At 40.0% G+C, this 27,326-nt stretch overlaps 1 protein-coding gene across 1 annotated transcript in view; it reads right to left on the bottom strand.

Annotated features, from left to right (window-relative positions):
- Positions 1-5,581: 5,581 nt before the first annotated feature.
- The window catches only part of LOC118406958 (serine/threonine-protein kinase TBK1-like), a 23,049-nt gene continuing 1,304 nt past the window's right edge, over positions 5,582-27,326 (bottom strand). Inside the window, exons 2-22 of the mRNA XM_035807356.1 lie at positions 26,645-26,777; positions 25,499-25,639; positions 24,905-25,034; positions 24,609-24,686; positions 24,182-24,285; positions 22,126-22,286; positions 21,471-21,581; positions 20,901-21,080; positions 20,011-20,210; positions 19,381-19,439; positions 19,151-19,242; positions 18,148-18,249; positions 17,906-18,026; positions 17,612-17,739; positions 17,041-17,117; positions 16,865-16,904; positions 16,138-16,239; positions 13,574-13,670; positions 13,029-13,198; positions 7,910-7,981; positions 5,582-7,080 (exon numbers count right to left, since the gene is read on the bottom strand). Coding sequence (XP_035663249.1) covers positions 7,023-7,080; positions 7,910-7,981; positions 13,029-13,198; positions 13,574-13,670; positions 16,138-16,239; positions 16,865-16,904; positions 17,041-17,117; positions 17,612-17,739; positions 17,906-18,026; positions 18,148-18,249; positions 19,151-19,242; positions 19,381-19,439; positions 20,011-20,210; positions 20,901-21,080; positions 21,471-21,581; positions 22,126-22,286; positions 24,182-24,285; positions 24,609-24,686; positions 24,905-25,034; positions 25,499-25,639; positions 26,645-26,752 — 2,331 coding nt within the window. The 5' untranslated portion in view covers positions 26,753-26,777 and the 3' untranslated portion in view covers positions 5,582-7,022. The remainder of the gene's footprint in view (positions 7,081-7,909; positions 7,982-13,028; positions 13,199-13,573; positions 13,671-16,137; positions 16,240-16,864; positions 16,905-17,040; positions 17,118-17,611; positions 17,740-17,905; positions 18,027-18,147; positions 18,250-19,150; positions 19,243-19,380; positions 19,440-20,010; positions 20,211-20,900; positions 21,081-21,470; positions 21,582-22,125; positions 22,287-24,181; positions 24,286-24,608; positions 24,687-24,904; positions 25,035-25,498; positions 25,640-26,644; positions 26,778-27,326) is intronic.

The raw sequence follows: 27,326 nt of genomic DNA, 5'->3' as shown, positions 1-27,326 counted from the left end.
TCATTGCTTCGTTAAAGGCCCGAGATTGGGGAGATAAAATGAACCCACACGACCACAAACCGTTTTCCCAGCAAGAGTTTTAATATCACACCCGTAATAACAATAAACTGTGCATGTGCGATCACGTCATCAGGTATGTAAGGCCTAGGAAATTAAACGTTGTGTTTCTGGTAAGGTTTTGAAAAAAGGGTATGGTCGGCGCAGGGATTATCTTGCAATGTTTTATTACCATTGCCAACAAGGACACTTGTTTTCGGCAGCATTCGTCTGTTTGCGACCTCTAACTGAATAGATTTGTGGCTTCCTAGCTGCTTTTTATTGTACTGCAGCTACTCTGCCGGTTTTGGTATTCAGTGTTCTGGACTTGCTATTGTCACGATGTTTAGTTGTAAAAATTGGTCACGATATAAACTTTGTAAATAACTTTGTGGATTTCTCTTTAGACAGGATTGCAGATCGATATATGTATGTTTCTTGTCTGCATCTGCTATGATATCCAACATTCGTTGGTAACCCCAAAACTTATTCGAGCGTGCAAACATGGCAAAAACACTTGCCTTAAGTTTATTCTCACATCTAAGTGGTTAGGAAGGTGGAACACATGACTTCATCTATGATTTTGGCATTCTACAGCATTAGCATCCTTTCCGATTCTTTTTTTCAATTTTACGACATTTATCTGCCCATTTTTCAGCTGCTTTCTATGGTTGCAAACTCACTTTTAGAAAAGGGCAAAAATCAATTCGCGCGTACTTGGATGTCATCCATATAATGGAATCAACATGGCCTAATAGTAAACTCAGCATGTGCGATCACACACGGTAATATTGAAACCGCGACAGTGAATCAAAACGTATCGTTACATTTTGATCTCTTCCCGTTACAACAAATCCTTTTCCATTACCAAAATATATCAACATAAGCTTACGCGGGAAGTTTTACGTCCAAAGAAATTTCTCTTGCTTGTAAAACGTGCTCCGTTAGATGTTTACGGCGCGTTAAATCAGAAAATGTCGGTATGGGACTTCGTATTTAATATCCGGGTACTGCCGTAACCATGGAGACCGTGCTGATGAGAGTGCCCTCTTGCGGGGGTCATTATTTTACAGCGCCGTTTCTGGCGGTATATCTGGTCGTATAGCACGTAATCATGGAATAAATCTGCCCCAGCGATCGTTTTGGAAGTTACGACTCGGCAAAATGTTTACTAGATTTATGCAGTCTGTGCCTTGACGTTACTTGATGGACATGCATATACGCTCAAGTTTTTTTTTTGGGGGGGGGGGGGGGCAAAACTTGGAAAGGGGCCATGGAAAACGGACAAACAACTATAAACGAAAAAAAAAGCAAATATAAGCACGTTCACTGTTCCGAGTACGCAAGTGCAGCTTCAGAAACTTTGGGTAATACGTGGTGAAGGCACCTAACCTACCTACACTAGTCCCTTGACCTCCTGCAGGTCGTTGGGGGACAAGGTAGACATGAAGATGGAGAGTTGTCTCCATGCCCTTCTGTCTTCTGCCACAAACAGTCTCTCCTGCCGTAGGTTGAGGAATGTCCAGTCTCTGATGTTGTCTTGCCAGATTTTGCTATGACGCCCACGGCGTCGCCCTCCTTCCACAGTGCACTGTAGGATGGTCTTAGCCAAGTTGTAGTGACGGGTCACATGCCCGTACCACTGTAGCTTCCTTCTCTTGACTGTTGACAGCAAGGGTTTATGTGGGACAACAAAATTGCATACCACTCCCCACGTACCTTACACATAAACAAATCACGTCTGGGTATTGGTATGCAAATTGCAACGACGGTCGACACCTGAACTATTTTCAAGTCAGGGGCTTTCACCTTTGACATTTGTCGCTGCACATGCGTACCCAGAACGTACGGTGAGCGTACTTATACGCGACCGCTTGCCATTCCGAATCTGTATACTGTTTCCTTTATGATGTCTCTCTCTTGAGTTTATTTGATTGGCGTAAGTGGCAAAGTTTTTACCTCTATGAAATCTCATTTACTGTCTGTATATTTGTGTTAATGCGTGTCTGTAGTTGTTGAAATGTTGATTGACTACAAAATGACATCAAACTGACAAGAAGTGGAGGTCAATTAGAGGTGAAAATGGTTCCCCTTCAGGTTGGTTATCACATGCCAGACATTTTATAGCACTGTCAGGAAATTTGGTAAAAGGTCCCAGAAAGGTCCTGAAAAAATCTATCTCATTTAATGTTTGAACTTCCTGATGCATGTATTGTTATCTGAGACATCTGTTGCCTAAAGGGAACCTGCTAGAAAATGTATTGGACAGACTCCGCGATAATTTCACAATGATGATTGCAACAAGAAATTCAACTATGGAGGTACATGTATCCGATTTTCGATTGGTTATTTCTAGTTCTTAGGCCACACCGATTTAATTTCTTGGTTCACGGATTCGCTCGCTCCTATTTTTTGGGAAAAAAAATAAAAATAAAAATTACCAGTCAGCAAATTTTCACCATTAATGAAACCATTCACCAACTTTCTGGTGTAGCAAATTGGCCTTTATATTATAAGCTCCTTAAAGTGTGGGTACAGGTGCTGTTACTGTACAAAAATAGTGTTTTTGTACTTTTTTCAAGTTGAAAACTTTTTTCCTTTATGTTTTGAATTAGCCTTTACCTTTACCCCAACCATTTTACAATTTTTATTTTTATTTTTATTTCGCCCTCTCGCTCCATATTTTTTATGAAAAAATCCGTGAACCAAGAAATTAAATTGGTGTGGCCTTACTACAACTTGGAAGCATTCCATCGTTCAATGTTGAATCTACCCAAACCTAAAAATAGAACAAATGGTGGAATCGTAAATTGTTCACAACAGGCCATTTGATTGGCCACAGCTGTAGACTCATCGACAGGCCAGATACTAAGTGTGCCGGCCAGGTATTGGACATCAGCAGTTAGCAGCTAATAAGTCTTTTCGTCCATCGGAAATGGGCATCTGAAACAAAGACATTTGATATAATGCCAGAACACTGGCGTAGTAATAGTACTAGAATGACTTGGAAAAATCTATATTTTGTATTAGAGATTTTGCTTTTGAGTTTTTTCTGGTCATCAAAGAATGGAAATCTAAAGACAAATTTTAAGGTATTTGATATAATGGCAGAACAATGGAATAATAGTAAAAGCATGATTCAATAAAAGGCTATCCTTTAGAGTATTTTGCTGACACGTTTTTTATTTCCATCGAAAATGGAAACCAATTACGAAGGTATTTGATAGAATGCCAGGAAGTTCAGCATACAGACATGCGTAGTAGCATTACAGTAACTCCAGAAAATGCAATCTCTACATCTTTGCATTAGATGTATTTTTGCATACATTGTCGCCTGAGATCTCTCTGCAAAATAAACTGTGTCCACAATATTGATACTATCATCAACATAAATCATTTATATTATGCAAAATGGAAGATCTTTATCGCAGTTGTCATTTTGTAGATATAATAGTCGTAATCGTAGAAAGGTTTTTGTCCGTATTTTAGTCCAGGGTATATCTAGGGCGAAATAAATGTACTACAGTCACGTAAAGATAACGTTGGGGTTGAAACCGCCACTTACTCTCAGGGATACTCTCTTTTATCCATGGAATGTGTTGCGTAAGGATTGATATCGAATCAAGGCTTTTTCCAGGGCCTTTATGGTATTTTAACGACACCAGGGCTAAGATGCCCCCGATGAAATTTTGCCCCAGCCCGAGGGGCTGGCATACATTTCCAGACGGGGATAGAAGCGTACGGTGCCGTGGGAATCCAGCCTACAGCCCTGGGATGGATTGGTGTTAAGGTTACATAGGAATCCAAATTTCATAGCATTCCTCACTTACTAATACATGTAGTAAATGCTTGCGACGTGAAAATGGCAACCCTATGGACAACTCTAACGCGAACGTCTTAGTCTCCTTGGCAACGAAGCAACGGTTCTTGAACTCCCACGTCTTAAAGATTGAGAGACACTCTAAAATACACCTTTGCCGCGGATCCCAAAGGAGGAGTCAAAAGTAGGATCATTAAAGAAAAAAAGTACAAGTGTAACCGTAGAAGATTGATAGGTTGTATGATAAGGTTTACAGAGGCTGTCACTGGCAATGCGACCATGGTCATCAATGCCACCCTGAATGAACGTGTGGGCGTTGAGATTGCCCCAAGACTTTCAGAACTACTATAAAGGGTCAAGTTTATAGAACTACATGCAACCTTGAGGATTTGGCGTTGGAATGCATCAGCGACCCCTATAAGAAATTGGAGCAAACGGATATGGCAATGGACGCTTGGTGATTACTAATGAGCAACAATCTGGTAGAATTTCGTAGATGAAACAGATGAAACAAGGACCCCAGAAATAAACGTTTGAGCAAAACAAGAGTAAGACGGTTTCAAGATAACTTGGGATATTTTGAGTTCCTCGTATGTTTCTTAATTGCAATTCATTGAATGTGCAAGTAAGGTTTTCATCAATAATGATCACTTTCTGTTACTCAACGGTAAACGTGACTAGCACATTAAAATACAAAACTCTGAAAATACACATCTAAAACAATACCTACCCGAGAAATAGTAGCCTCTTCCACTGACCTCATGACCTGGACAGTCAGTCATGTCCCATTACAAACTTGTGTTTAGTAGCTTTAATAGTCACCTGTGTCCCCAGCAACACATTGCCTTGCTGTTCAAGGTCAAAAATGATATTTAGTAAATGTCCAAAAAAAAAAGCAATTGTTATATGCCAACATGATGGTAGTCAATTTGCTTCAGGGCTATAGTGGCTAGTGCTACGTATCGCCTTTAGATGGCGCTACATACAGCAAGAGTACGATGATCCCCATGTGGTTAAGTACTAGTCTCTATTCCCATTGTCTAAATTTACGAATGTATGACAAGGACAGCCATCAGGGATGCAGCTCTAGTCCTACCATCTATTTATCGACACTAGATGGCGCTGCACAACGAGATTACGATCCCGAACGTGGTTAAGTCTGTATCCCCACATATGCATTGTCTAATTCGCGAATGTAAGGCACGGACATACATCAAGGATGCAGCTCCAGTCCTACTATCAGCCGATCAGTCTACGAGTGCTACATTCGTAATTACGCCCCCTTCTGCTGCAATATCCGGCCGCAGCGAAACCCATATCGTTCGCTTTGTTCCGGTAAACCCTCCGCGTATTGTGGTATCGACATGCTGGTAACGGCAAGTACGGGTGTTTTAATCCCCTTTCTTTCTAAGCGTAAGTGGATGAGCGAGTGTTGGTGTGAATGTAAAATACTGCAGTTGTACATGCAGTGGGTGATAATCAGTATACGGAGATGCCATGTTATTGTAGAGAGCTTGAAACATAGTGAAGTTAAACCGGATGTCAATACAATGTTATATTATCGCTATGAGCTACTTTCCAGGGGTTGTGACAGAGAAAGCAGACGACATGTACAGAATTTACACGTTCATTGTACCGGGAAAATTCTCCTAGCTGTTATACACAAGCACAGTAAACAGTGGATCCTAAGCATTAGCAGGTAGATTGAGGAACAACAGCTGGGACTGTGGTGCATTCTGCTGTTGATAAATGCAGGCAACGTTTATTTTACACATACTTGAAATCAAACATTGGGAATAAAATATGTCTAGCCGCATTAGGCAATCAATATATTTCCAGATAGTACGAAAACTTGCGTTCAGCGATGAATGCAATCAGAAAGGTTTTAGACACTTCTCATTTAGACTTGAAGAAGACCAAGTCTGACTAGCAAAGTATAACTTGAAATAGTGACCAAACTGTCAAAAACACGTCACAAATATTTTACTAACGGGGAAAAACAGTACAGCCTCTTAAAATCAGGCATTGTGAAAAACAAAGCTCACAAAACGATAATAAAGCCATGATCAGACTATGTACAATGACTGTATACATGTACATTATATCAATACTACATCTTTGATTGATACCAAATATTATATAATTATGCTGAAATGATATTTCAAAAAGTCTTACGTTTCTAAAATTACACCATACTCTTATTTGTACAAGTATAATACGACAAAATAGCTTGCGTTAAAGGGACTGATCATTTCAAATATCCCCAAGAAAAATATATACCACAAAACTAAGGCATACAGCCATATCTTTTCGTAGTCGAGTGCAAAACCTAGTACAAAAATATTGCAGGGCAGATCAAATTGAAGTTGCACTAAATCATATGAAGATGCAGATATTGTTTGCTGCAATCAACTCTTTGACTTAGAAATAACATCTGGCTTACTTGTGTATCCTAGCGTCTACGTTTTTGTTAAATGAAATTAAAGTATGAATCTGCGTCAGTGTGTGAGTACGTTATTCTTAATTAATTGAAATAAGATAAGCACTAATGTTAGGATTTAAAGTTGGGACACCATATTATTCTTAGTTTATCCTTATCCTGTGTATTTCAGTAGGCATGTATCTATTTCCTCACATCTATAGTATTATATAAGTTTGTACAATCATAGTAAAGACAACCATCTTAGTCTTCCCTACATGTATATGATTTCATGATGTTAGGGCGTTACTGCCCCAAGGGCGTCATTGTCAACGCATGATGGGACTAGTTGGAAATAGATGGCGCTATGAAGAAAAATACAGCTTCGTCCAGCCCAAGCTGCCGCGGTTCTGCACGGTACAGGCGTTTTTCATTCTGCCTTTGGTTTCAACGTGTGTTATGGCCTCGCAAACCAGGCGTTCGTAGGAAAGAATTGCAATACATCTGTTTTTACTTAGCTGTTTCCAACAGACATAATGTTAAAAAAGTCTTCTTTTTTCGCACACTTCGACAAGTGAAAAGCAATGGCTGTGTACAAAGACTTTGATAACCAACCTGGTGAAACTATCAATATGCAATTTGAACCTGAAAATTGCAACGTGAATTGAGCCCCCTTTCCTCCAAATGAATAGATGTCTTTCTTATCTCTTTCCCGCGCACGCCTTGTCTGCGAGGCCAATCTTAAGATCAACCATTTGCCACTCCTTCCACATGTATTCCATTCTCCAGACTGAACCCGCCGAGTCTGTAATTATAAGAAACACACATAAGAAATTAGATAGAAAACACTTTCGAGAACATGCAGGATGTTTCCAGTAATTTGCCTTTTTATGAAACCAAGACAGGCTTTGCTATCGCAAACCTGCAATTACTAATACAGATTGTGCTAGACTTGTAATTGTTCACATTAGCTGCAATAGTTAAAATGTCGTACACAATTTTCTATTATCATTTCAAGTTTGGGAGGACAACTTGTAAAGGTGTTGATACACCTGTTTTGTCCTCCCTTCCACTTGTTTTTGCATGTGGTAAATTCAAATAAAGAAATAAAGAAGTAACTGCAAATACGTGCTCTCTACGTGCCAAAACGTGGGCAATTTTTGGATTCGTAAGTGGTAAGTACCGCCCCCGTACGAACTCGTAGGGAATCCGATGGATTTTGGAGCACGCCGACACGCCGTAAACTTTATACGTGCAGGCAAAACTTTGTGTATTAGGCTGCGGATTCGCCCCCGCGCCAGTACGGGCGACGCGTCTGCCCTGTACAGCCTGAACGTTTTCAGAAATACGTGGCGGACATGGCCTCCCAAAAAACGTACGGACAAATAAGACGTACGGTGGTGTACCATTAGCTTTATATATACTTCTTCATATTTGCTCGGAATATGCTGATGTCACTGGCAGTTTTCAGCTCTGAATGGTTCATGATGGAAGAAGAACACACCAGCAAGAACAATATGTTTTCCGCGTGGGAAACATAATAAGAACGCAGTAGACTATCAAACAGCGCAAACTTAGTTGGCGGAACGACTGGACATGTACCAATAAAGATAGAGGAAATGAAATAGACTCACTGTCTCAACAACTTGGTTGATTCTTCCGCTTCAGCCATCGACAGTTTGATCTCTTCTCTTACTGCCCGGACACTGAATAAAGAGAAAACGGTGAAGATTAGTATCAGCAATAAAAGTAGAGGTAAAAGGTAAAGGTACCATAGACTTATAGTGGTCGTAGGGGTAGTAGGTTGATAATCTCCTATGTCTTGGGCATTGCATGGAATATTATTCCTATTCTTCGTTTGGCCTCTTCAAACGAAGTCAGGTACCCAATGTTACACCTGGGTGAAGTGAGGAAAGTAAGTGTAAGTACCATTATACCATGAGGAAGGTGATGTCTATGGTACGATACTGGGAAACGGGCACATCCCTCTCCCTCCACCGTATTTTACCTCCCTAACCGAAGTCATGTATCCACTCTTACACCTCACTGGAGAGAGAAAAATCGAGTCATGTGCCTTCTAGACACCGTAGGAGTAGTTGGTTGTTATCCACGTTGTCTACAGCACGCTATTGGCAAGCCGAGCCCATCCCTTTTCTTTCACTGTCTCTTACCCAACCAGAGGCCAGAGATGCCAGGGATCGAACCCATAACCTCTCGATCCCGATAATCTCTAGTCTAAATTCTCCGTTAATAATGAAAAAAATACACTCAGTGTTGTAAGCCATGATGTAAAGAACAAGACCTAACATGGAAATATTAAACACCAAGCAATATTCATGTTCAAAGTATTTCACCAACGCACGGGCCAAATTTATATTAGCACTTAGAAGAATTCAATCTTTTTTTATGTTTTCCAATCTTGTCCAAGTCATTCTGGTAACACTCTATACACGCCAAGGCTACTCAAAACGGGAAGACAAATCCAATAAGACTTATGGTCTGTGCGAAAACACTTACTTCAAGAATTTGATTTCAATAAAAACACTAAAGCTTATGACAAGCTATTAAGTCGTCTGGCTTTTAATGTGTCCGTGATATTGTTCCTCTTCATCTTTACAGCTTTAGTCTACAGACTTTCTCACGACATTGTTCTTATACAGAATGAAAAATAAATGCTCCAATAACGTTAAAAAAGACCGTATAACGTATGTCCTCAGCCGCAGACATTTTATATTCTATTCTCCACATAAAACTATATTACCATACTTTACACCGCCACTCCTCGTCAATTTATTCATTACATTTTCCCACAGAATACTGTAACAAAAGTTGTAAACTGACCAGCAATTGATCCAAAGACAGTCCCAATGTTTCTTCATCAAAAATTTAACGTACCTTACAACTTTTTTGTTTCATAAGTGTGCCCGAATGACTCATTTTTATATGGACCACGATGGCATATGGTTATAAAGCGTCCGTCTGATTTTCCTTGGAGGTTGGACACTGGTCGTAAAAATGAGATCCCGATGGCGCCGGAGTGGGTTTTATGATGTGAACAGGGAGGCTATAACCTGTCATTTGATGTACTGGCCTCTTTCTGATTGCTAATGCTTGCGCTTGAAGGCACCCAACTACACTAGGCTGCGATGTCGCTACGACCTAAGCTGGATCTGTTTATAAACCCTAGATTTCATACAGTTGCTCATACATCTGTAACAGGTACTTAAGGGTGGTGTCCATCTCAAATTTTGTAGCTCTTGGGCCATTCTAGACAGCGATGTCGCTACGACCTAAGCTGGATTTTTTGTAACCCTAGATTTCATAAAGTTGCCTGTACATCTGTGACAGATGTTTAAGGGTGGCGCCTATCTCAATTTCTGTGGCTCTTGGGCCACACTAGACGGCGATGTCGCTACGACCTAAGCTGGACTTTTTGTAACCCTAGATTTCATACAGTTGCTCATACATCTGTAACAGATGCTTAAGGGTGGTGTCCATCTCAATTTTTGTAGCTCTTGGGCCACACTAGACGGCGATGTCGCTACGACCTTAGCTGGATTTTTTGTAACCCTAGATTTCATAAAGTTGCCCGTACATCTGTAACAGATGCTTAAGGGTGGTGTCCATCTCAATTTTTGTAGCTCTTGGGCCACACTAGACGGCGATGTCGCTACGACCTAAGCTGGATCTGTTTATAAACCCTAGATTTCATACAGTTGCTCATACATCTGTAACAGGTACTTAAGGGTGGTGTCCATCTCAATTTTTGTAGCTCTTGGGCCATTCTAGACAGCGATGTCGCTACGACCTAAGCTGGAATTTTTGTAACCCTAGATTTCATAAAGTTGCCCGTACATCTGTAAAAGATGCTGAAGGGTGGCGCCCTTCTCAATGTCTGTAGCCTTTAGGCCACACATCTTTGCAAGCCACTACAGCAGGGGGCTAGTCTGCTGGTAGAGATGTGTGTTTAGCTCCCATACCATTTCTTTTTAGAGCTGAGTATTATGCAGAGAAATCAGTATGTACCATTTTCAAAGTCTTCACTATGGAACTTCAACTCCCACACTCTTCCGTAATAATGCTAAGTGTTAAACAGAGACAGCAGCATGTGTCATTTTAAAGTCTTTGGTGGTATGAATCGGCTGGGGATCAAACTCACGACCTACCAAATGCAAGGCGAACACTACCCACTCGGCCATTGCTGGTCATAACTGGAATATATGATACTATGCAAAATGTACAAAAATATGAATGAAAAGACAATAAAGCATACAAAATGTTAGGGAAATTTGTTCTTCTTTCTATGAAATTCAATTCATTGAGCTATCATTCAAATTGTAGGTCGCAGCGAAGACCAACGAAGCGGAATGGTGTTAGGACCACTTACTGTAATTTAGTGCCTGTTCTTTCAACGCGAATGGCTGCTTCTTTCACCGACTGGTGATAAAAATATCTACCGCTGAAGTATCACTTCTATAAGGGCATTTGTGAAAAAAGCAGACATTGGTGTAATTTCGGGCAGCAGGTATTGCTTTCGTCTGGCCTTCGTGTGGCCTTTGTAAAAGTCAACTCTTTGTCATTTTATAACGTTATTTTTCTGTGGGAAGCAATCTAGAAACACATAAACCTTGACAGCGTTTGAAGGACGTTCTGTGACTTTAACAGTGACCAGATAGAAGCCCACACAAGAGGGTAATTTCAATGTTATTACCTCACCTGCGACGGAGATAGTTATCTAAATTGTGTCTGTGTGGTTCTTCCTATAACTCAAGATCCCTTTGATGTATTTGTATAACTATTGCTATGAAGGTAGATATTTCTCCCGCAAAAAGACATCCCAACACTTCCAGAAAGTAGTCTGGCATACTCCATAGACAACTTATCTGCGTGCAAAAAACTATTAATATTCAAGAGAGGTAAAAGATTATCTATCTTAAATTACTTCGTGCCTAGATATGCTTTGAGACTCTCTAAACGTAAGGCTTTCAGATATTGAAGCATTGTATCCCAACAACCCCTTCTAGACTGTAGCCTGGTATAAGTCCATAGACAAAAGGTCTACTTTGGAAAAGCTAGAAATATTTCACAGAGGGAGGACATTTTTGGTTCCTTGTTAATCCATGCCTAGATGCGCTTTGAGGCTGTCTACATGTGTGTAAGCATTCAGATACTGAACATCCCCTTCCAGAAATCAGTATGGTATAGTCCATAGACAGTAGGTGTGTTTGGAAAAACACTCAGAGGTATGGGACATTGTATTTAGTGTTCATACTTAATTCTTGCCTGGATGGGCCTAAGGGTTGTCTACATGTGTTATAGGGTATTCATTATAGACGAAAAGGAACAATATGACCGTACGTATATTACTTGGCATTGATATATAACTAGACATTGGCTGGTGGCATTTTGCCACTAAGATATTGTGCTGAAAGATTGCTTGCCCGTTATATAATATACATGCCAAGTTTGAGATTGCCATCTGGCCGAATCTGCCGGTAGATATCCCGAAAGAAGTCTGTAAAATTGCAGATTAAGTAAAACCTGCACAAGAAGGCTACTCGGGGACCGATAAAATCAGGTCTTTGTGGATAACAGTTACAAAAAATTTTCATCAATCAATGACTGTTTTTGAAAAGGTACAGTACATACCTCCCAAATTTTTTATGTCTACCAGTACATCATCGTCAGGGGAATGACCTAATCTCAGTTCTCGCGAGAGAACACGAGACTAGGTCAGGCTTGCGTGGATCATCTGCCCCCTCCCCCCGACTCTTTGCGGAGAAGGGGTAGGTAGCACTTGGGCAGCTCCCAACCCTCAGTCCTGTTCAACTTCGCAGCCTCTAGTTAAATGTGGATGGCCTCCTTAATCTTTCTATGTGCATTGCGTGTTTCTAAGTCAATAATGTCTATGTTGTCCGAGATGGGCTTGGTAGTGACCTAGTCTCGTGTTCTCTCGCGAGAACTGAGATTAGGTCATTCCCCTGACGATGATGTACTGGTAGACATCGAAAATTTGGGAGGTATGTACTGTACCTTTTCAAAAACAGTCATTGATTGATGAAAATTTGTTGTAATTGTTTGCATACGTGACTGATGAACCTCTTCAACGACTTTGTGGATAAGTATTCACTATAGACGGGGTTCTTAATGCTTGTGTCAATGGGAAAATTATCTAAGAGACCATCAGAGAAGTGGCCACATTGGCCAGTTGGTCGTCGTGTAGAGGGAGTCACTTGTACACGTTTGATTGTACTTTTTGTATTCATTGTATTATGTATGTGTCTTAATGTGTATGCTGCTCAACATCAGCATCTTGCTGCCTGGTGCAGCATATTGTATTGTCTTGTTACAAATCAAATAAAGTTAAAGTTAAAGACTGTATTCAAGGTCAGAATTAGAAATTTTCAACATCGATTCATGTCATTTCAATAGATTGACATGCAATTTAGGATTCATAATGAAGAAACCATCCTGACACATTTCTTGCATCCTAAACCAAATCTCTGCCGATAGAATTTGCAATTATGCCAGATTGCGATCTCTACCCCTACACATATATAAGCCACAGACAAAGCTCGAAGACTAGGAGTTTATAAGTTGTTTCCCCACATACAACAAACCTCCAAAAGCCCATCCAAGAAGCCTACTACGAAGGCGTAAAATTGAAAGCACACCCTGTGGCTCAAGGTATTCTAAAACCGAAACTGGCAATGGTCTTAAAGGACAACGGAAGCTCAAGAAAATTGAAAGTACCTGGCCTGGAGTTGTACAACTTCGGAATGACTCATTGGCTCGGATGGGGCAACAGATGGGGGTGCAGATATGGGCGGTGTGACGTCAGAAGGAGGCTGGGATGGACCCTGGTTCTGGAGCACGTCGGAAGTGAGGATACTGTCGACGATCCTATGCTGCTTCTGAACAGACTGCAGAAAGAAATAGATGATAAAAATGTTTAAGACTTAGTGCTTACATCACCAATGACACTTGAACACAACAGTCTCTGATTAGGAGGAACTATCATACTTAGTATTGAAATACCATGCTAAATTCTTATCCAGCACAAAGGACCAGGTCTTAGTTCTTTACTGCTCGCTTCTTACCTTCATACATAATTTAATCAGGTTGGCAAGTCACTGAATAACTAAATCCTTTCGACACAACCCAAAAGTTTTATTAAACAACGTTTCGGTGACGGTCTGTCACCTTATTTGGGTTATTCTCAATGATTCAGATTGTACTGCAGCATAGGTGTCGCTGTTTACAGATGCAGTCCCAAACGTACTAAACAAGCCCCTTACCTGTTGGAGGTTTCCTGCCATTTGGTCGCTGGCTGTGGAAACTTTGTCTAGCAGGTTCACGACCTTAGCCAACTTCTGCCGGTAAAGGAACGCTTTCCTATAACGACACACAAAAAAGAAAGCTTTGACCAAAAGGTTCACATTAAAGAAGTCGTGCAAGTCGTTTTCTAGGGAATCATTCAAAAAGCAGGCTCTCTATCTAAGCATACAACCTGCTAAAACGGAGGCGTTTTTCTAGACTAATCTTGAAGACACAAAGGGAAAGTTCTGGGCAGAAAGTGTATTAAGAACGTATTCCTGTTGAAGACATTTATCTGGAAGACACCAAATAAAGGTTTATGGCATAAAACGTGTAAAGAACGTAGTCATTTGCTAGAGAGCCATCTAGAGGACACAATGGGGTATTTATTAGCATAAAACGTATTAAGAAGGTTGTCACTTCTACAGAGGAAAAAAAGGATATGTTTCCAACAGAAGATATATAAGAGTGCAGCCATGCTTGGACATTTATCTTAAGGGCACAGAAGGGAAAGTTTTAAGCATAAACTTATCAAGACCGTAGACGTGTTTTGGAAATTTATCTAGAGGTCACAAACGCAAAAGAAAATCTATGGGCATTGAACTTAAGAACGTCGTCGTGTTTTAGAGATTTTCTTGGCACAAAAGGAAAGTTTCAAGCATAAAACGCATCAAGAACGTCGTCGTGTGGGAAGGATTCATCCAACCATTGAAAAAAAATCGTATGAAAAATTTAACCGCGTTTGAACCCCCCATACTGGGTTTACTAAGACAAATCTGAGGTACTTTCAGTTAAATGTGGGAGACGAGTTCTTTTATTTGGGGTTTCGCAGACTTTTCGTCTCCTAACATGAATCCAGGCCATTGAAGCACATCCCTTTGCAGCAAAGCGGTCTTTTCAAAAATCGTGTTCCCGTAGCGTAGATATGACAACCACTGCGTTTTCAAATCCAAAATCGTTACCTGAAAATTCCCTGTTTACAATGGTGTCCGTATACGTAGGGGATAGATTCCGGGCAGGGCTCTGAAGCCTTAAATTTATTCCGGACACCGGGCCGGAGATACCCTAGAAATTTTCACGATTAGAATTGGTCATCTATTTGTTGCCGGGTCCCCGGATGACTTTATCTGTGAGCTTTAAAAAATCCAGGGCCCGGTCGTGACCAAAAAATAGCCCGGAAGCGACAGATTGTCTCACGGGGTCACGTACGGGTTACGCCCAAAAGTGAAAAAAAAATAGCCCGTAAACTACCCGACAGTGCCCCCTATTTCAATAGTGACCGTGACATTAGGAAATCCGGGACCCGCTCGTGACCAAAAAATAGCCCAGTAGCCAGTACGGTGTCACGTACAGGTTTTGCCCGATAGTAAAAATAGCCCGTAAACTACCAGACGGTGCCCCCTATTTTCAATTTTGACCGTAGCATTAGGAAATTGAAACGTAACAAAATTTTCAAGGTTACCGTTTCAAAGCCAATGCCTAATAGTATATAGATGTACCAGGAAATGCTTGTAATGACTTTCCTTACGCCACACACAACTACATACAATATATAGTCCGCCAACCACGTGTGAATATTAATGTTCGTTCGCTTATCTTTCAGTTGCAGCGTGTATCCTCGTAAGGTACAAGGAGCAAACGAGCACGAAACATGTTACTTAAGATTGTGGGCGACCATATTTCTTAACAGTTATACTTGGTCGTAAGTATTTAAGGGGGGAGCTTTCGATAGTCGTAAATGTCAGAGTATACTTGAAGTCGCCATCCTCTCGAGGAGTAAAGACCAAGATAATTTGATTGTACGGATAACAACCTCGCGCGCATCAAGTCTTTTGTCCGTTTCCAAAACGTTTTCCGTTATGCTGTAAATCGTAAAAAGCAGCTACAAAAATTAGCAAGTGTTTGTCATAATTTGCAATACAATTTTGGCAAACGGATACTCATGTCGTAGAATACGAAATTTAATTATAACGTCAAAGAAGATGTGAAAGAACAAAACTGGGAATCCATTGTTCGGCATTTCTTACTCTGTGTGGTAAGTCAATCTTTCAATGAAACTTCCTATAGTAAGCACTTGATGGCAATTTATCAAAGGTGGGAGTCCCCTTGTGGTCTGACTGGATTTGCTAATTTAAAGGCGCATCTCTAGACACACTAGATGTACTATAGCTTTTTGAATAAAGTTTATACAGTAAATGATACCCCTGCATAACTATATGTACAAAGCAAATTGCCTTTACATAAACTAAGCGGCAAGCTGTATATTTAATGCAATTCGGGATAATGGGATTCTATAGCGTGTAAGTAATTCTAAAATGGCCATTTCGATTTAGAAAGTAATATATACCTTTAAGCTATACATACAAAACTATAAGACAAAAGCAAAAGCAATTGCCTTTATTTTCTAAATACATTACTTGGCAAAAGTTCTTAATATGATTCGTGCTAGTACGATCATGAATACGTGTAGAATGGACTGTGTGTAACTATTTGTAAAACGGCCGTTTGAAGGATATAGCAAAATGAAGTACATGGAAATACTTACTGAAACCACCGGGCCACTTCTGCATACAGATGTTTGAACTTCGGCACGAACTCGTCAGCGTAGGCGGACACTGCTTTGATACAGTTGGCGCTAAGCTTTTGCCTGAAGTATAAGAGAATGATCAATATAGAATGACGAAAGAAAACTGGTATTCTTGCAAATCTTGGTCGTCGGCATACAAACTTGCGCCCACTGGTGTCAACGTAGCACATACAAGCTTAGGGTGAATGCTAAATTGTTGTGCATTACGCACCTCGAATTAAATAAATACAGATAAAAATGTGTTAACAATTAAAAGGTTAAACAGTAGATAATCCCACTCATACGATCATTCTTAGGATAATATCACTAATATCTAATACGTCTAAAAAAAGTGCTACACTCAATTCGACTATTATCATAAATAAGAACTGCCATACAAATGCGCCCCCAAAATAGCTAATCAAGCAACTAGATGTGATTTTTGAGACGACCAGCTCAGCTGTCTTTCATTAGTAACACTGACGAAGGAAACTGGCACTGGCAAAAGGTAGGGGATGCTGTCTGGAACGTCTGATCGTTTCTAAAACCATCCAGTTGCTTGAGAAAGTATTATTTTGCCATATCTTTAACCGGGACGTCTAATAGCTAACCTTTATCGACGTGTCTCTTTTTACTCGTTTCTCGTGAAATTGCTAAAAAAATACATGCACTTCAGCCTATCTACTATAATGAACTAAAAACTTACTTTTCAAACTTGTGGATCTGTTCCTCATTATAGGACAGGCCTAGGGGGTAACGACAGTTGTTAGACTTCGTTTTTAACACACAAAAATTAGAGATTACATAGATAAAGCGCAAATTATATGCACCAGAGAATTTGGCATTGCAAAACTTCCAAATATGCAAATTTGCATCACTTACGTTTCAGACTTTTGTCCTTTTTGAACTGCAGAAAAGTGGCAACAACCTTATCCAGTACATACTGTGTCCTTTCAACGCTGCAAAAATACAATACATGTGTCACAAGAAATTCCTCGTTCGTTAAAATTTCAGATCGCATACCGTTATCCTTACTGCCTTTATTTTTGTTCCTACATGTGTCGGCTATACCATGAAAGTATGATGTATGAATTAACAATACGTGATAAAAAAGCTAAATCATGTGTGAAAAGTGAATTGCCTCACTTATATAGCTTCCGTTATTCATTGTTTTTAAGATAAGGCCATGGGAACTGATGCAATTGTTTGGAAAAGCGTGCCATAACAAAATTGCCTTCATTATTAACATAAATGAACAAATGACTAGACACGCAGAGTATGGTACACCAAAAATATGTTCTTTAGTTTTGAATTGTCGAATTTTCTTTTAGGAAACGGAAAAAAAATAGATTTATGCGGATGTCATCCATATATTTAAAAAGATCGAAGCAACATGAACTAGCAATATATAGGCAACGTTAATATTGCTTCTGTAATAAAATAAGGTATCTACCTTCGGTCTTTTTCCTGTGTGCCAACGGTGTCTTTGTCCTTCCACAGTTCCTTAAGAGTTTCCTCTACAAGAATTCTCTCCTCAACCCACTTCATCTGTTTCTCACAATTCGCATATTCGTCAAGAATCTAGGAGAAAAGGTAAGAAAAATAATAAAATCTCCAAAAGTAGTCAACATTTACCAATCTAGTTTCGATTTTAGCATAATAAGATTTATATCTCAATCACACAAAAAGCATATCATTATTATTATGCCTAGCTATAAAAATCTTACATAGCAATATAAAATCATACCTTCTGCATGCATTCCCTTTTCCCGTCCACCAGCTGCTGCAGTTCGCCTTGTTTCCGCTGTACGTCGCTACTGGATGTGCCATAACAGAGGAGGGCCAACATCTTGCCGTGTAGAAAATGCCTGGTACAGAACATGAACAATGGAAATTTTTTTGCAAACAAGAAATGTGCCACAAATCTAATTTCTTGATATAAAAAAAGATAGTAAGAAAGCAAAAGAAATACAACAGAACGTTTCTTACTGATCCAGTAGCCTTCTAAGAGCCAAGTCACTGTTGGTAACCTTTATCCCCAAAAGATGCGTGTCGGTTCGGAGCTGTTCGGTTTCTCTGCTCATGACGCATCTGAAAAAAAAAAAAACACGACATACATGGAACATGAAATGCGTTGGAAACGAGAAAATCATTCTTCCAATTCTTCAAGTATCCTAGTACACCACTCCTGTCTCACATGCTGCTTTTCAATTTTTTTCTGCAATTTTCACAAAGGCACGGACGCACACCAAGACAAACAAACAAACACACACATTGATTACGATTCCTCAATTTTTTCATAAGTAACTAAACAATAACATTATGTTAGATCACACTCCCACCCAAGACATCAGATATACCGTTGTCAGTAGAGGGCTAAACAGACCACTAGAAGGCGTTTCAGCACTAGAATTCAGTTAGCTCAGCATTTGTTGACGTAGTTGCTCAGACAGACAAGGTATACTCAAATCTACATGATTGAACTTTCATAACTTAAACAAAAATGTTTTCATTCTTGCAGCAGTGATTTTGCCGTATTAATTGTCATCGATTTCAATTGTTGTTTGAGGAGGGATTTTCCCATGAGGACTAAATAAGTTGCTGGTTTTGACAAAATATGTCTACGGATGTGGATCACCTTCCTCACTGGCTTGGTAGTAGACGGAGCGTCTTAACTATAGTTTTTGAATGGAATAGATTGTTTTAAAGTGACGTTTTACAGGACGTAGTTGGTCGGCCAGTTGCCAAACAGACTCCCGGGCACCTATGACCCGTTACTGACGGCACACTTCCTCTCAGCTCAAGTGACGTAGGCTACAAATCAACTTGAGAAGAACCAGAGGACTGGTCGAAAATTTGTTGGTAGGTACTATACTTTGTGTGCGGACATAGCGTGTAGATTCCTTACAATGTTGATTACCGTTAAAGATAAATTTCCCTAAGAAGGTATAAGCTTACATAGTCTAAAGAGATGTGAACTATTGGTACGTACATGAACCATTTGACTGCCTTCCGCATGACGTTTTGCTGAAGAAGAAGTGCCGCAGTAGAGCGCTGACAATCCCACACAACACTAGCGCAAACCTGTAAGTAATATCGTTGTAATGTTAACGGTTTTACTCGATACCCACTTAAAAACAATGCAACAACAATACTACAGCGATTAGAAACAAAGAAGTTATCTATAAAGATAAATTTGCCAGAAGAGAGAAAGAAACATACCTTGGCCAATGGCGCATCATTGTCGAGAGAAAATGAAGTTCCAAACCTTGGAAGTTTTGCTAATGATCAATAGAAAATCAAGTGTTATGATATGTGTTAAGTAGAAAACCCTTAGTCGAGATACATTCACATATCAAGTTATATACAGCTCGTACATAAAACTTCAACAAGCCGAGAGAACAACTGCATGCGATAATGACCACGGGCTTCGAAATAATGTTGTTGAACAAGGGACCGAGCCACCAGCAACCTGTCGTACTCAGGAAGCATTTCCGTCAGCACTGGACTGTACTTCTGGTCACAGCTAAGTTAACCCTCCTTTCGTGGAAAAAAGCTCACTAGTCGGCTCAGACGTTAAAGTGCCATCGGCACCCGCAGCTTCTTGTGCCTTGGGCATCCGCTCAGAGTCTGACATTGGCATTCGTTGGAATCCAACAAAAAACTGACCTGGGTCTACAACCTATGTTCTGACTAAATCTGTAAGCTTCAACATCTATAGCTACAGTGCAATGTAAATTGGTCAGAATTGCCCTGAGGAAGGTGACAGTCGGTCACGGAAACGTCGTTGGGAATGATGTGCAAAAAAAAGTTCATTTATTCTGTAGTGTTGAAAGATTTGATAACACATACGTAGTTCCCTATATTCTGCCCGGCTGAAGTCCGTATGCACGTTGTCCAGTACGATGATTGGATTATCTGGTGACGTCTTTGGGTAGGTTGATGCTGGGTCCGTATGACTCACAGCAAAGTGATAGCTGTCAAATATCATCTCCTGTCGAGCTGCTGGGATGTCTGTCTGTACTGCTACAAGCTCCTGGACATTCGCAAATCTAAAGACAAAGATTTATTCCATCAACGTTATGTAAGAAACTAATGCAATGCTTAAAATATCTGCAAAAGATCTGAAAAACGTGTAGTCCTTGCGTCTGTCCTGGACAACCATTCTGAAAAGTTTGAAGAGAAACAGACAGTTCTACAACGGAAAACTCACTCAGTCTTCTTCAGACTGTGAACACGTGACGTTTGGCACGTGTGACGTCAGCAATGAGTCAAAGTTCATCGAAAGTCGATATCGCACACTCAAGAGAGATCAGTACTGCGAGTTTAATTTAAGTTGGGGAACAGTTTTCGCTCTTCAAAAATGTATATTAGCAATTTATACTGATGTTTTATGCTAATAAGCATAATCTGCATTTCTTATAAACTGTTTTCTTTACCCTATGATTTTTTTGTCTTGGTTGCATTGGTCAACGAGAAATACTCATTCATTACTAATTGCATATGATGTTTCTAGTCTACATTTGGAATTTACAGATTGTGCGTTTTATGTAGTATTTGAAGTATACACATTAAAATTATATTCTTCAAATATTCGTTAATTTTGGTATCAAATCATCACCTGATATCATTACGAAGTATTACTATTAGTAAGAATTTTACTAAGCATTGTAACTACCACCTTCAGCTACGTCCATCCCAAAAACGAATTTTTACAAAATACATACGTATAACACACTTACGTATCTGTTGGGTTGACATAGACTCTAAGCGAAGTTGCTGTTGAGATGTTGAAGATGTGAATGATGTCCATGTTCAGGATCTTCGTGACTTCTTCAAAGAACATTTCGAAAGTCCACATCTTCATAGAGTCACACTCCAAGATTCCAGCCAATAGCGGTGTCAGAAGGTCTTTGAATCCCCTAAGAACAACCAAGTAAAGGATGGTTTCTCAATACTAGATAATATATACTTTCTATGGCATGTATATATCGGACAACTTGTCTACAAGACTACAGTTGTTCGCTTCGTGACACCTTTGATGAGGCAGATATGGGGACGATTTCAAAGCGATGTCTGTATCTGTATAGCAGGTATAATTGTCCTTCGGTATAAATTTTGTTCCAAATCATTTCGTAAAACCTTAGACAAACTCTTGAGGTAAATGAGTATAAAAAACTGTTTGCACGTCTAACGGCAAGCGTTGTTTAATGCTATCAAATGCTGATGCCCCTACTGTACTTTGTGCTAAGGAGTTTCAAGCACTCTGCCTTGATACAGTTACGGTTGATAAAATGACGAAAAACACCTACCTTGAAAGGAGACACGTTTTTGGTAACGCCCTGCTCCACTCCAATCTACCGTCTTCGGTGTGCTGGATCCCAGATATGGCACCGGACGGTTTTTCGGTTGTGATTTTGAACCTAAAATCAAAATCCAGCAGTAATTTTGTTAAATGTGTTAATCATTTCCTTAAAGATAAATCTGCTATTAAGAATGTTTTTACTTTTTTTGTCGAAATATACTTTTGTAGCGATTCAACACAACTATATTACGAAGAATTTTGATGATTCTACCTGCCATTATCCAAAGGACTAAATTTTACATACGAAATAAAAAAAACGCAATTTTAGAACGGTTTTAAGGCTCAAGTAACAGAAGGTGGGTTGTAATCCACCATGTCTTGGACATGGAATTGGACACTCTCCTTCTATCACCTTTTACGTCCCCAGAAGGAGTCAGGCCCAGTGCCTTTGCCAAGGGCACAAAATCGGCGGCATATCAGGGGAATCGAACCAAGGAACTATGGATTCTGGGCCAAACCCCCAAACCACTTCGACGTCAATAAAAAGTGTATGCACCAGTTTTAACTATAATAATTTCGTTCTACTTTCGAGCATGATTCGTTTTTTTTTAAGTATAAACTCGTTTTACCAACTTCCAACGTGATTTGATAAGACTACTTACATGACTTCCTTGTTTCTCCGTGCGCCTCCGTAAGGTCTGAAGGGGAGACTGCCTGTTGCCACGTGATAGAAGGTCACGCCGATGGACCAGAGGTCAACTGTAGCTTTAAATGACTTTCCCATGGGTCTCCTCAATACAGCTCTCTCGTACATGTCTGGGTGCTAAAAAAAGCCATTACAATAGGTAAGAAACAATTTGTATCAACCCAGTTGTCAGTGCTATGCTCTTTGTTCGCTGTATTTTACCTCCATGACAAATGGAGGTATTGTTTACGGTGTGTCTGTGTCTCTGGGTAAAAACTGAAAAATCTTAAAAAATCTGAATTGATTGTGATGATAGGGTTAATTCGGAGGACGAGGGCCGAGGTCTAATTCGGGCTCCCTGGTGTGTGACCTTGGTACTGCATTAGATATTCCGATTTCTGTATATTTTGCCATGGACGTGTTATGGTCTTGATTTTTGACGACAGATAGCTTTTTGGGCAAGGAAGAAATAATGTAGGTTGGGGACCCCTGGCAGTTTTTTCTGGAATTGCAGGGATGTTTTTGAAAATTTCAAAGAGGACAACAAAACAAATCGATGGTGAATTTCCATGATATTCGGTATGTAGGCAGCCTCCAGCTTGGTAAAGACTACGTTGCCGATACATTCTGTAAGAATCTACTGCGAGGTTGAGTGAGGACAAAAATGGGGTGTAATAGCGGTTACGGAGGGACGGGTGGGGAGGAACTATATCTGTAACTTGAAGTCGTCAGTAGTGGGACTGAGAGCTACTTCTGCATGCTGGCAGTCTGTTCCACTCTTTAGCCGTTCTGGGAAAGAGGGAATGTTGTCTATAACTGGTTCGGCTAGTGGGCCACTGGTATCAAGCTGAATGGGTACGTTCGGTACCCCTGGAGGGCTCACTGGCGGAGGGCTTACACTTTGAGTTATGTTGTTTGAATAGGACTGTATCGCCAAAACCAGCACTGGGTGTGAATTAGGGTTTTTACCATGGTCAATATTGACAGACGGAGACCAACGGACACATATATCAGTTACCAATGTGCTAACACGGTGGGTCATAAATCAAAGTGTGAAAAGCTCGCTAAACGTGGTATCTCATTGCACCTTGGGTACCAGTGCGGCACTGCGGGGTTTGAAAGTTTACACAACAAATTTTAGGGATAAAAACGAATTTTCTTACGTTTTTTTGCATTTTGTTGTCTTCTAAGTCATACTTTTACGCATTTCATAATATCTAAATTGTCCAAAAAAAAATCTGCGAGAATAACACAACAGTGCCGCAGTGAACGAACCCCACAGTGCCGCACCGGTGCCCCAAGTGCACTGAGATTTCGCCTAAATTGACAAAAGTGTATGCTATGATAACAATAGTTTTATGACTTCTGCTCTTGTAAAGATTCTGTATTGTAAATACGTTTTACGTTCGGAAACACGTTGGTTATTAACCTTGAATTCCTTCAGCTATACTCAGTTGATTTGAATGATTTGTTGGGACTAGACTTTCCAGGTCCGGTTTCTCCCACCAGTACGAATCGCTTCATCCTTCAATTGCTCTCGGGCTAATAACTCCGTTTCCAAAATGTGTACGCCCATTTATACGGACATTTCATACTCAACTATTTTTATAACAATCGCCTGGTCGTTTTTTCATGTTTCATATAGAAATTAAACAGGTGTGGCGCCACCCCCACCCCCCTCTAGACGACCAACTTATTCAAAGCTTAAGGGGGCACTTAGGAGTCTGAGCATTCAAAATATAAAATTTTGCAGAAGCTTGCTTAGAATGTCCAGGGCTCCGATAAATCAGACATTTGTAGTCCGTTAAATCAATTTCCCGTGGACATTTTTGAAATCCTTTTAAGCTAAGCATCATAAAGGATCATCCCTGGCTAGGGAAAGACGAACCTGGAGGCAACTCTCGATCTTCATATCTACCTTGTCCCCCCAACGACCTGGAGGTCAAGGGACTAGGTAGGTAGGTAAGCTAAGCATCAGGTAAGGATTGCTCTGTTCAAACGCTCGTTAATGATGCCGCATCTTATCTCATTACCAAATATTCCTCAGTTCCATATAGTGACATAAATTGCTCCTCGTCATCCAGTTCTCTTGCAGCACCGAAGTCTGTCAGTTTGTAGATGGATAGGCTGTCTTCACCTGTAAAGTGTCGATAAAAGGAGCGTGGTGAGAACTGCAAAAGAAACCATCTATCTACATCAGGCCGCACCCCGGCCTTGTCTTAACTGGGAGGGGGCGATATCGACTTACATTGACCTTTTACCTATTGCTGACGTCACAAGTGCATAACGTTACGGGTCTAGAGCGATTAGGTTAGTCAGCTGAATAGGACAGCGATTTCTTAAAAAATTCCATCAGGTACAATATTCTGAATTGGAGAATTATGATTTCTTTAAATGTAATATAGTTTTTAAAAGAAAAATTGTGATAAAACGTAAGAAAATGCTACAAACATGACTTACCAATACACCGCATGATATTTCCTGGTTTCAGGTCGCGGTGAACGATTCCCTTTTCCCGCAGGTAATTCATTCCAGCCGCTAAATATACAAAAAGGGAGATTTTATCTCTGAGAAAAGTTACAATTTTTATTTATCTTATCCTAGAAAATGACAGTACACAAAACTCCAATTGATTTTCGGAAATTCATATACTAATAATACGCAATTCTTCATATTATCATTTTCTTGTGTTTCCTACGATCATAAGATTTATATTTTCAACTATCTTGAAATTATTTTCTCTATAGATTACTTACCAACATCTTTCATCACTAGTTTGAACTCCTCTTCATGTAGACCGTACGCATTTTCTGGTTCATCAAGAATAGTGTACAAACTACCACCTGTACATATCTCCATCACTATGACTTTTTGTCTTGTACTTGGCTGTGAAAAATAGAGAAAATAAACTTATTCCTGTGACAATTCTCCATCAAATGTGGTAGCTTTCAATAAATAGATTAGAATAGAATGCTATACATCGTTCTGTCGTCGGACATACACTTCCACAAAGCGATGTATCAACAAAGAGGTTAAGATATGTAATCAAAGTCACAACCATACTTCCGCTACAGAGTGCTACACCTATTTGTATCTGAGAGCTGTTTATTGTGATTATAAACATGATCTTCCAACGGTAAAGTTGATGTAAACTACTGTTTGTAATGTTGCAGTCAATCCCATAATGAGTTTTACGGTCATCTATTGAGGCACAAATGTACGACTAGTTGTCCATTGATGCCATGCAAGAGTTTCAACGCAGAGAATAACACAAATGTTTTTGAACTTGTGTATTATTGTTTTCATCCACATTTGTATCGTGCATCTGGCGTTGAGTTATTTAGTTTTACCTCTTCTTCAATGTCCAGAAGTTTGACGATGTTCCGATGCTTCAGCTTGAGAACCATCTCGAACTCCCTCATCTGTACATCCACAGGTCTCATGAAGCTCATCTGGTTGAAGGTCTTTATTGCACATAGGTCGCCGGTTTTCTGAAGAAAAAAAGGTTCACTCAACTTAAACACTATTTTCATAATTGTGAGAATGCACTTGTACTTGTACTTGTACCCCAGGAAGAATCGATTTTTCCTGAAAGTCTAATGGAGATCTGAATAAACAAACTAGAAGTGGAGGAGGTCAGCTACTTCATCTACATCAGCGCACACCAACTTTCTCCCTACCGGGGAAAGGTACCGACTTCCGACGAACTTTGACCCACTGCTGACGTCACTTTCGCAAAAAAAAACTACGTGCCTACAGTACTCACAACAATTTTAATAGGTTGCAGCTGGGACGAGTGTACGTTTTTTGTGTCAGTTAAGGTCACGGATTACGAGTTAAACCAAACAGAGTAACCGAATCCTTTGTTCAAATACGCTGTAAAGCGGAACAAGGCCAATTCATATACGCCACTTTCACAAGGAAACCCAATATCCCCCTTCTGCTTTCATACATCGAATTTGATCTCAGATGTCGACGTTCTGTTTTAACTTTTAAAAATTGTGGGAACCCCCATTATTTTTTTATTCCCTGTTACCTCTGAGGTCGCGCAACAATAACAGACTGGCTCTAGCGTTGTGTACACTTCCGGGTGGTGAGCGACATGCTATATCAATGCATATTATGATATCAATAAAACACTCCGTGGCGTTTCGTTTCGGAATTCATATACATTTTGACATATATACATATACGAAACCAATATAAGAACTTCCAATTGAAACCCTTTCAGCGTCGAGACTGTGGTTTCCTAGTAGGTAAAATTGCAAGGCCACTGAATAATGTTTTACAATACGAACTATGGTTCTAACAACGTCTTCATCTTTCTCCAGTTTGTTTTCTGAATAGACTATGTGGCTACTTGTATAGTTACTATCGTATGTGCCCTGGTAGTTTCTGGTGACAATTCTCGACAAATATGTTAATGATATATTTCTTATGCAGTTTTCATATTCGATGTAAACATTTACATATCTACTCCCCATAGCCATACGTACCTTATGTCGGCCTTTAAACACACTCCCTGTTGCCCCCTGCCCCAAAACGTCTGCAGTTGACCAGACATAGTGTGGTGTACTTCTCATCTGGACCACTGTCTGCATCATTTTGTCCTAATTAGTGCAGAGACACCTGTAAGTACAGAAAAAAGGGGAAACATTGAATTGCAACAATGCATATCTTAACGGAACACACGAAACACAAATACACTTCTTCTACAACTACCCTATCACTTCTCAAACACTGCTGCACGGTACCGGTGTTGTTGATAGAACGAGTCAGAACTTGTAAGACTACTTCATATACGTAAAACGCTTAAGGCCGAAAGAAAGCTGTTATTCTACTCACCTGTCCTGCCCTAGGGCAGACGCGAAGACCGATTTAGCGTGTTAAATTATTCATGAAAACACTGGTCACAAGACAATGAGTGTCTACCTGTGGGCACGAACTGCTGTATCAATATTACATTGTTCATCAGTGGTGCTTTCGAACTTTCGAGCCATTTCCTACCTATCTGCAAAATGGAACAGCCCGATTGTTCTACACCAGTTTTTATATGTGTATGGAGACTTTGTGAGCGTCACGTTGGCGATATTATAGTGCCAATAAACTATTCTGCATGAAGGCTTTTACGGCGCCTATAAAGCTTGTGGTAAAACGGTTGGGAAAATAAGGCAGCGA

The sequence above is a fragment of the Branchiostoma floridae genome, chromosome 19, assembly GCF_000003815.2.
Source record: "Branchiostoma floridae strain S238N-H82 chromosome 19, Bfl_VNyyK, whole genome shotgun sequence".
NCBI lineage: Eukaryota > Metazoa > Chordata > Leptocardii > Amphioxiformes > Branchiostomatidae > Branchiostoma > Branchiostoma floridae.
The sequence above is the reverse complement of the archived record's forward strand: the minus strand, read 5'-3'. Positions and strand labels throughout refer to the sequence as shown.